Genomic DNA, 10,580 nt, shown 5'->3' with positions numbered 1-10,580 from the left:
CTGATTGGAAAATAGTAGCTGAGATCAACCTGCAATTCCACCAAGTCTCTAGATATCATTTTGGTTACCAAGCGCAGTACAGAATAACAATGAACAAAACTGTAGAATGACAGTGAAACCTGGAACCAAGGTTCGGTAGAACTGTATTTTAGGCTCTTAGCTGATATTCGTTCAGGAGGGTTTTTTTTTTTAGAATATTCAGGAGGGATTTTAGTAGTACAATATCAAGCTCGTAACTGAATCTAGTACAGTGATTAAACACCCATGGAAGAGGGGCTACTTACTGATTCAATTCAATGATCTGGACTTCTTGCCTGTACAATGCTTACACCACTTCCCATCAGCACGTAATGAGTGTGAACCAACATCCCTCAAACGACAAAGAGAAATCGGAACCCTACAAAACACTGCCAGCGGCAGGCCACTACTACATATCAGTTATTCGTCATATTCCCCGAAAGGCACTAAGGTAGTAACACATGGACCGACTTAAATTTGGGCATGAAGATGGTTTTGTCCCTGACCTTGATGACTCTCTGAAGTTAACTTAATCTATAGAGTGAAACAATTGTGTTACAACTTCCTTGAAAAAAGAAACATATGGATACTCTTAACTTCATAGTTCTAGCGAAATCCATAAAACCACCATGTAAATCATATGCATATTTACAGCTGAACTAAACCATACACCACCGCACAATAAGAGTAGACCAATTACGGAATATCACCCTATTGCTAAACTATGGCACATCTTTATTGTAAGAAGTAAGCTTCATACCTCAATAACCTCCCACAATTCTTCTGAGCAAGATATGGATTATAATTGAGAACTGAAATGTAGAAGCATTCAATTCCAATTAGGAATTGCAGTGCGCACGTTCCGCTTTGCTGAAACTACTGGACATAACATTCGGATTCAAAATATTGCGAGAATAACCTAAAACTATGAGTGCCCAACAACCACGGTATATCTAATGGAAATCCCCTCCTAGCAGAAGCAAATCAAGCTACTGAATAACCTGAAACTATGAGTGTTTGACAACAACAACAGTAGTTCTAATGGCGTGTGAAAAAGGTTACCTAAAGCATTAATAAAAATGTAGTAATAAATGATCTTTAAGATAAAAATGTGATCGAGTACATGCTATATTGCTGATATGAAAATTTCACATCCAAAATTCCAGAGATAATGTCATCCATGTGACAGTAAACATGGATAATCTATGCGCTTACATCAAAAAACAAAGGGCATGGTCCTGCAAGTAATACCTGACCTTGACGGGCACTGTGCCCAAGTAAAGTACATGGACATTTTACAAGATTAAACAAACTATCGAGCACTCCCCAATCTGATTTCCTTGGGATTCAAGGTGAATTATTCTGTGGCGCCTAAAAATCTCCTTGGACATAGCATTTAGTAGAAAAGCAGAATTGAGACAAAAAGTTCGGCTGACAAACCAGTTAATTAGAACTGATGGATGATCTTGTTGCTATTACGGCCAAGGTACTCTGAATCTTGTTGTTCAATCGATAGAGGTTGCTGCAGTAACTTAATATCTAATATTAGCATAACCAAAATAAATGATCTTCCTGATAAACTCATAATGGATAGGAAAAAGAAAAGCTGATTTAGTCATTGAGGAACCGGGAAAAAAGGAATGGACCGTGAATCGAAGAAAAGTTTGTAGCATGTGCATATAAAAATGTAACTGAGAAGAGAAATAACACAAAACTCAAAGCTTTCCACGATAGAATCCATCATCTATTTTTTCCCTAGTAGAAAATATCTGGCATGATGGTTCCTGCATCAATCATAGAGGCTTACGAATGGTCTCTAAACTGTTTGTGTTCTTTGCAGTAGTTCCTACACCGGTCAGTTGAATATATGGTTAGAAACCAAATAGTTTTTTTACTCCTCCAATTCTATTTTCTCTACCCTGTCAAAATAATTTAGAGACCAGTGCGTTGCATGTGTAAGTATATTGGGCTGGAGTAATCTTGAGTTCTTTCATCAATTTTACAACTTCAGCAGAGCCAATGGCATACCTGGTCGCCATGGTAAACTGGCCTTCCTGGAGATGAATTCAGAGGTGAGAGCGATTAGCTTGCGGCAAGGAGCTGGGTGACCTTCAGTACGCAACACGTCAGGGAGCAGGCTGACAGGAGTTTGGGGAAAACACGGGCAACAAAATATCGCGAAGGACAACAACACCATGATCTAGGAGAGGTGAGCTCATGGGTTTGTGGGTTGTTAGACAGCCATGAGGTCAGGTCGACGGCGACCGTCCAGGGCATCCAATTCGTAGTTGCAAGAACAGCTCATGCCCGGCCGAATCTTGGCGACCACGCCGTCTCCAATTCTTCGATGATCAGTAGGGCTGGGTGAGCGGATGACTGCGTCTAGGCCGGTTCAGATATCGTGTTGCCGGAGCCGTGCGCGACGGTGTGGACGCCTCGTCGCACCATGTGGATGGAGGCGGCGAGGTCCAGGAGATGTGGATCGGGATGGTGAGGGCCAGTAGATGCTGATCGAGGCGGCGAGGTCCAGGAGATGTGGACGGTGGCAGCGCAAAGGAATTGTGGATTTTGACGGGGAGAGAGAGAGAACAAGCGTTGCGGGATCGAACAAGAGAACGAGAGGGCGGCGGGAGGGCTGGCCGGGTGAATGAGACGGGAGCGCCGGCGGGATTCTGTGGTAGGGTTTCGAGGAGGTCAGGAACGATGGGTCGCGGCCGTGGCTCCAACCGGTATCTTCACTCATCGGTGGCAGACAATCGTAATTAGCAAATCCAAGGATTACAATAACATATTGTATCGTTGGATTTAGATCAAACGGTCAGGATGTTTCCAATCTCCTTCACCAAACGCGTTGTATGACGTACGACCAACTCGAATATAATAGTAAAGATTAGATTTATATTGTTCATAAATTATATGTGTAAATTGTGACATTCCCAGTTAGTGGAGATGCTATACTTATAACCTTGTCTCGTTAACCCCATCTAATCTCCTGGTAATTTTATCAATTCTAAAAGAAACATATATATAATAAGAATATCTTCTTCATAAACCTTGCGTAGCACCACGAGTCTAAGAGCATCTTCAGCCGCGTCCCCAAAAGCATCCCCTAAAAGGATTTGGGGCACATCGAATAAAAAAAGTTTCCAGCCACATCCTCGAAACCTCTTTTTGTTTAGCGTGGTCCGATACGGTGTCCAGCGCCCCGAGCCCGTCCCCGCCCCACAGGGGATGCTCCGGCACGCCGGACACAACGAAAAGCAAGGCGGGCTCCCACCTTTCGGCGACTATTTGCATAAACCGTTGGTTCGCGCCTTTTATTTCTCGTCGTGCCTTCCCGCCCGCGCCTCCCACCCCTCCGCCGCCGCTGGATTTGCCGCCCGTTTCAACGACTGATCTCTTCTGAGAGTCGGCACCGTCGTCGCGGCTGGCACTCTCGCCGGACGTTTCACCGTCGCCGCTTCGCCAGCGCGTCCTGGAACGCGGCGTCAAATTCGCCCACCTCCACGCACACAAGGTGTTCGACGACTTGCCATGTAGGCGCGATTGGCCGATGTTCGTTACTTCGTCTGTCGCGGCACAATTTTAAACATTAATTTTACTTCAGGCATGGATAGCGACGACGAGATGCTTGTCCGACTGCTAGAGGATGAGCAAGCCTTCTTTGCGACGATATCCGAGAGAATTTGCCGATCATCGCGTCCCTCCGAGACATGCTTGACGCCGAGGCGGAGAAGAGGAAGAGGCCGCGCCGCAGAGGATCAAGGCCGGGAGAAAGAAGTCGAAGCCCCGGGAGATGATGGAGGGGCATACCATGCTGCACAACGACTACTTCGTTGATGACGCAACACTTGCCGACAATTTTCGGCGCCGATATAGGATGAGCAAGGGTTTGTTCATGAATATCCTCCACGACGTTCGAGAGTTCGACCCCTACTTCAAGCTCAAGCACGACGTTGTAGGCGTTGCCGGGTTCTCGTCGATTCAGAAGTGCACCGCCGCCATGAGGATGCTTGCATACGGAGCACATGCCGATACACATGACGACTATCTTCACATGAGTGAGTCTACCGCTATTGAGTGCATGTACAAATTTTGCCGAGCTGTGGTGGGAAAGTTTGGCAAATACTACTTGAGAGGGCCAACTGAGGAAGAGACTGCATGATCATGACACAAAATGCTGCTAGAAGATTTCCTGGAATGCTTGGAACCATTGATTGCATGCACTGGTCATGGAAGAACTGCCTGTTTGCTTGGCAAGGTATATACAAATGGCGTCATGGATATTGCATTGTGGTGCTTGAAGTTGTGGCAGATTATGACCTGTGGATTTGCCATTCTTTCTTTGGCATGGCGAGATCACACAATGACATCAATGTGTTACAACAGTCTCCGTGTTCGACAGACTAGTGGAAGGGCACGCTTCACCATGCAACTATGAGATCAATGGCCACCAATATACCAAAGGATATTATCTAGCCGATGGTATATATCCAAATGAGCCACTTTTGTCAAAACAATATCGACTCCATCAGGTCAGAAGAATTCCCACTTTGCTGCACGATAGGAGGCTTGCAGGAAGGATGTCGAGCGGGCATTTGGTGTGCTTTAATCTCAATTGCAATTTGCCCGGTACCCTGCTCTAAGCTGGTCTCACGACCAAATGTGGGAGGTGATGCAGACTTGTGTGATCATGCACAACATGATCATCGAGGATGACCGCAAGAATCATGCCAGGACACATGTTGGTCCCTATGAGTGTGAGAGCCCTCTTGTGGATGTTGATCATGAATTGCCTGCAGATTTTGCTGATTTCCTCGCCATGCACGCAGAGATCTGTGACAGCAATATTCACGATCAACTTCAAGCTGATCTCGTTGAGCATATATGGAGGATCAAAGGATTATCAACAAATACCGCGGCACCTTGATCTAACCCCATTTATAACATTTGTTTAATTGTTTTATTATTTATTGTATTTTAATTTGAAAACAATCTCCGCAAATATATTTATTTGTATGCTATATTAATAAATGATTGTATTTTCAAAATCCCTTTAAAATAAGTTTGGGGGCGGCGTTTGGAGGACACAGCTGGGGAACGACGTCCTCCCAAACGCGGCATGAACAAAATACGTCCCCAAACGCTCTTTCAGTGCCGTTTGGGGGACAGTTTAGGGACGAGGTAAAACGAGTGGGGCATCTAGCATTGGCTATAGGGGTCAACCTAAATCAGATAGAACATGGACTGATCCGAGTCTATAGATTTTTTTTCCAAGCACCTCAGTACTGCAATGGCAGAGTCCGTGCTAAGAGTTTTTAGCATTCAAATTTGATCAATATTTTCAATTGCTAGATCACTCACTTAGACTAGCCACAATGGGAGTATCACAAATAGTATTATGCATGCCATGTTGGCAAAAATCTGATGTGGCACACCAATTAATGAGGTGAGAGATGAGAGTGGTATCATAATATGATACCGTATCATCGCACGTAAAACTAGAAAACTTAATGGCAAACACATCATGTACACACATTTGCATTGAGATTCTACAAAACATTAAATATGATGATACTACGATACTATCTTATGATACTTACGCATTGTGGGTTAGTATCATAAACTAAGTATCATGCGTACGATACTAGTGTATGATACTTTCCGTCGTGACTAGTCGACTCGTCACTCTTCCTAGCGATGTATCGGACAATCTTAATGAAGTCGGGCACGTACCATATACTGAAACGCAGCAGGTATCTTTTGGCTGAGCTAGTGGAATATCCAATCTATCCTTAGGAGCATCAGCCTAAGCATCCCGCATATACCCCTGCGATGGGATTTGGTTCCCAAAATACCCTTCCTCATTATCTCTAAAAATAAACCTTCCTCACGGTAAAAGATGTTTAATAAATCTACTTTGTGACCTTATATGATTATTATTTATTAATCACCACTTTGTTTTTTTCTCATATCCGCTCGTAAAATAAGTTTTGAATCTTTTAGCCGACTCTAGGCTAAGCAAATGCAAACATAAACATCTCAAAAAATTGCAAATATAAACCGGAAAATGGCAGGGGCAATTGCGTCCATCGCTCCCAAAAAACCCTGCTGCCATTTCTAGGCGCCTCCGCAGCTTTGCTCCCGCCATCCCGCGCGAAGGATGGGGGCCAAGCGGGTGGCATCTTCGGCGGCGGGAACGGCGGCACTGGTCTATGTCGTGCTATCGGGGCGTCTGTCCTCCGAAGGCGCGGAGACGGTGCCGAGGCGGCGGCCCGGGCGGAAGGACGTCGAGGGGGAAAGCAAGGAAAGGTGGCCAGAGAAGGCGCCGGCGAGCTGGAGGGAGGCGATGGCCGTGGCGGCCAGGACGGTGGGGTTCGCGTACGGGGAAACGCTGGGGAAGTGGCCGCTCGGAGACATCGCCTTCGGGATCAGCCACTACATGCGCCTTCAGGTGATCAAATGTTTCGATCTGCTGGAATAGTCGCAAATGGCATCTCTGCTAGAGGAAACATATGTGATCTAGGCTTGTAAATTCCGCTTGATTTGGTCTTACATCATGCTTTATATTAGTATTATGGTTGGTTGATTATGTGATCATGCTTGTGATTTCAGCAATGCCTGAGGCCTGGGTCACGGTTGATTTTGACTCTTGGCAGGTCGTTCTCCTGATTTTTTTTTTGAAACAGTAACTTTCCCTTCTGAAGGATGTGCTTCGTTTGGATTTGAAAGATTTTATCGATAATTTGCTTGGGTTCTAATTTTGATACCAATGCATGTTGGATTCATATGAGTTGCTTGCTGACTACTGACTAACAAGGGCTCAAGCCGTACTCTGCTCCTGAAAGAACCTCTGAAAAAGGAAATGACGTCCATTTCGAAGTATTTGCCAAATGAACACGCCTACCTATCTTAAATGGCATTCCGATTAGTTTTTTGTTTTGAGGACAATCCATTAAGTTTGTCAGTTATGAAGAACTCATGGCACTAACCCAACAAATATGGTTGCCATTATTTCGTTGAAGAAAATACTCTGTATTGCTTCTTCTCTGATTAACTATTCATTTTTCTTCAGGGGAATCTGCAGCATGAGTACGCAGGTAGCAACTGTGTGCCCTTGGAAGGTCCTGGAGTAAGGCAGGAGCTCATTGCACTTCTCAGATGCCTGAGACTCTGCATGTTCTTCTCAAAGAAGCCTTTTGAAGTGTTCCTAGAGTTTGGTGGGTATGACCAGAGTGATATTCTCACAAGGAATTCCAAGGCAAAGGTATGCATCACCCTGACCCAAAATGCTGACCATCTTAGTACAGATTGTGAACTGGAAACATCTTAAAGTGAATCCTGGTGCCTCTATGCAGCTTATGAAACCCAAATTCACGGTTGTCCGCGATGAAAGTACCCGATGCTTTCTCCTTTTCATCAGGGGGGCTATTAGTGTTAAGGATCGCCTGACGGCGGCAACTGCCGCAGAGGTTCCCTTTCATCATGCAGTGTCACAAGAAGGCCGTGGAACGAGTGTAGTGGTTGGGCATGCACACTGTGGAATGGTTGCAGCAGCTCGTTGGATTGCGGATCAGGCAATTCCCTGCATCAGCAGAGCAGTCGAGCTATTTCCAGATTACAGAATTAAGGTAGGTAATCAAATATCTTCTGAACCTATGCACATGTGCTTTCCATTTGAACGATTCACCAAAAAAAAATAGACATGTGGCAGATGAGTGATCGATAATTTTTGCTATTTTGTCTCTTGATAATAATATGGGGCAACTTTAACTGTAAAGTAACCACAGACGCGACACTAAAAAGTAATGCAGATGACACGAGGAGTCCTCTGGATGAAGTCTCACAAGAGAATATCATTGCTCCATCAAGATATTTGCTGACCAAAATAATATCATCTTTGTTCCATTTTAGATCATTGGGCATTCAATGGGTGCTGCTATTGCAGCAATTTTAACATGCATACTACGTGAGAACAAGAAGTTATCATCATCTTCATGTATTGCTTTTGGACCAGGTACCTACTATATTGCATCCCACAACCGACTGAAACCTAACCTTTAAACATATGAGTATCAAGAAAAGAAAAAACTGCATCTAGATTAGCAATTCCGTACTAATAATGCTACACCACTTGTAGAACGGTTAAGAAGACAGTCATACATTTTAAGAAACGTCTGTGTGGAATCATGTACGAGTACGGCACAAATATGAAATAAGAAACTAAAAGCGCAAGCATGCCAAACAACTAGTCTGAAACAGGGCAACTAATATCTTGGACAATTTCAGTCCCTTTTATCTCGTTCCAATTGATTAGAAATATTTCGTTACAGATGTATAACACACTGACATATCAAGCTGCTACTGTCCAGCTGCTTGTATGACCTGGGACTTGGCTGAGTCGAGCAAAGACTTTGTTACCACTGTTGTCAACAAAACCGACGTGGTGCCATCTTTTGGGAAGGTCTCAGCTGCCAGTCTTCGCGCAGAGGTATCCCGATGTCCACCTAGTTTGATGCAGTGATGCCAGCATGAATGGAATCTATAAATCTTGTTTTCCTTCCGTAGCTAATGAGTGATGAACTAGTTGTCTCAATGCCTCATGATGAAGAACAATTAGCTGGTTATGAGAAGTGAATAAGTTGTTTCTACTGTAAACTCAATTTATTTGCAAGGATGCCTCCTATTTTTGAGGCTTTCAATCAAACCCCGGCTGTTGTACTCCCCAAAAAAAGCCTCATATGTTTTCATTTTATATGAAATATGTGCAGGTTATTGCATCATCGTGGGCACCTGATCTCCGGGAACATATTCAGCAGAAAAGAATCCTGAGTTTTGTAAATCACTCGGTGAATTTCATGCGATCCTACTTTCCATTTGTACACAATCCAAGCTCTAAGGTTGCAGATTTGGAGTCTTACATTGCCAAGGTACAAGAATATATTTTTCTTTCAAACCCAGATTTCTGAAGAAAAAAAACTGTGCCTTGTTAATTTGTCTTGCCATTCCAGTCCGAGTCAGAGAACATAGGGTACATAGTGAAGAAACATTCTGCACTGTCCTGCTGGCCATATGTCGCTGCAGGCAGGCAAACTCTTGAAGCACCCGACACGGAAGCGGGGGAAGGAACAGCCCGAGAAGAGACGGAGCAGCTCATGGAAGCCCTGCAATCGGCGCCGGACGCCTCTCAAGCGCCTTCCCATCGTCAGTTATACCCTCCAGGACGGATCATGCACATGGTTGCATTGCCAGTATCAGAAGAGCAAGGCGGTCAGAATGCAGGTGTTGCCCTCTACGAGACACCTCGCGGCATGTACGGCAAGATCCGGCTCGCGGGATCTATGATAAGGGACCATTACATGCCGAGGTACGTCGAGACGATGGAGATGCTCATCGACAGGCTTGCGGAGGATGATGATGCGCCTCTCAGCGACACCAACGAGGACGTCCCATTGGACTAACCTGAAAATACAAGGAGATTGGTAGGATGATAGTCAGGGTTGTTGCTGTACATTCCACGAACGAAAACTGGGAACAGATGTCTGATGCTGTATATGAGTGTGAAATAAATTTAGCTCTGGATTTCTGTCTCGGACAAATACGTCGAACAGGTGGTGCGCGCGTGCGGCTGACCAGCGCATGCGTGCAGCGCGGTCGTTCGCCGACGGAGGCAGCGGCCCCCGACCACACGTAGCGGGCATGGCGCCATATATGGGGTATAGCTCCACGCAAACCTCGCATTCACCTTGAGGACCGACCATGGCGACGCGTTGCCGCAGCACCCGCGCCCTCCTATCTCTCTCCATCTCCCTCGTCCTCCTCTTTCGCGCGGCCTCCCTCGTCTCCGCCGACGTCAAGACGGCGTGCGCCGACACGCCGTACCCGGACTACTGCGCGACCGTCCTCTCGGCAGGCCCGAAGAGCAAGTCCGCCGACGCGCCGGCGCTGGCAGAGATCGCGGTCCGCGCCGCCGCCAAGACCACCGCCGCGGCGGCCGCCCTCGCGCGCGACGAGGAGAAGGGCATCAAGGACGGCGCGTGGTGGTGCATGGACAAGTGCGCGGCGGACATGGAGGACGCGGCCGCGCGGCTCGGCCGCAAAACCGTCAACCTCGCCCAGGTGCGGAGCTTCATCGCCAGGACGGAGAGCGACTTGGTGGTGTGGAACTGCGACGAGTGCCGGCGGGATGGCGCGTCCAAGAAGAAGGACCTGCTCTCCAAAGACGGCGACCTGGAGAAGATAATGGGTGTAGTCTCTGCGCTTGTCAAGCGTGTAGGTACCACCAGGGGTGCTACGCCGTCGCCGGCTCAGGCGCCGGCACCATCCTCGTACTAAACACGTACAAGCGCATGATTAAGGATATACTCACTCATACAGCGGTCTTGATGGTAGTGTTCGTCGTGCACAGATATTTCGTGTATTTGGTTGTCTTCAAAATTAAAATCTATTGAATTTGATCACCCAAGCCTTCTTTAGTTTTCAAACTTTGTTAACTAACTTATCATTTTCATTAGTAAAGTATAGAAATGTTTATTACTCAGGTAACCTATTGACGTTGTCGG

At 46.0% G+C, this 10,580-nt stretch overlaps 1 protein-coding gene across 1 annotated transcript; it reads left to right on the top strand.

Moving 5' to 3' along the window:
• Nucleotides 1-6,181: 6,181 nt before the first annotated feature.
• LOC124696119 (diacylglycerol lipase-beta-like) lies at nucleotides 6,182-9,479 on the top strand. The gene is made up of 7 exons (XM_047228894.1): nucleotides 6,182-6,472; nucleotides 7,094-7,285; nucleotides 7,377-7,649; nucleotides 7,933-8,035; nucleotides 8,391-8,509; nucleotides 8,790-8,948; nucleotides 9,036-9,479. Exons 1-7 carry the CDS (start codon nucleotides 6,182-6,184, stop codon nucleotides 9,477-9,479), a joined length of 1,581 nt encoding a protein of 526 aa, XP_047084850.1.
• The last annotated feature ends 1,101 nt before the right edge of the window (nucleotides 9,480-10,580 follow it).

The sequence above is a fragment of the Lolium rigidum genome, chromosome 3 (assembly GCF_022539505.1).
Source record: "Lolium rigidum isolate FL_2022 chromosome 3, APGP_CSIRO_Lrig_0.1, whole genome shotgun sequence".
Taxonomy (NCBI): Eukaryota; Viridiplantae; Streptophyta; class Magnoliopsida; order Poales; family Poaceae; genus Lolium; species Lolium rigidum.
This window is presented reverse-complemented; position numbering and strand designations above follow the sequence as displayed.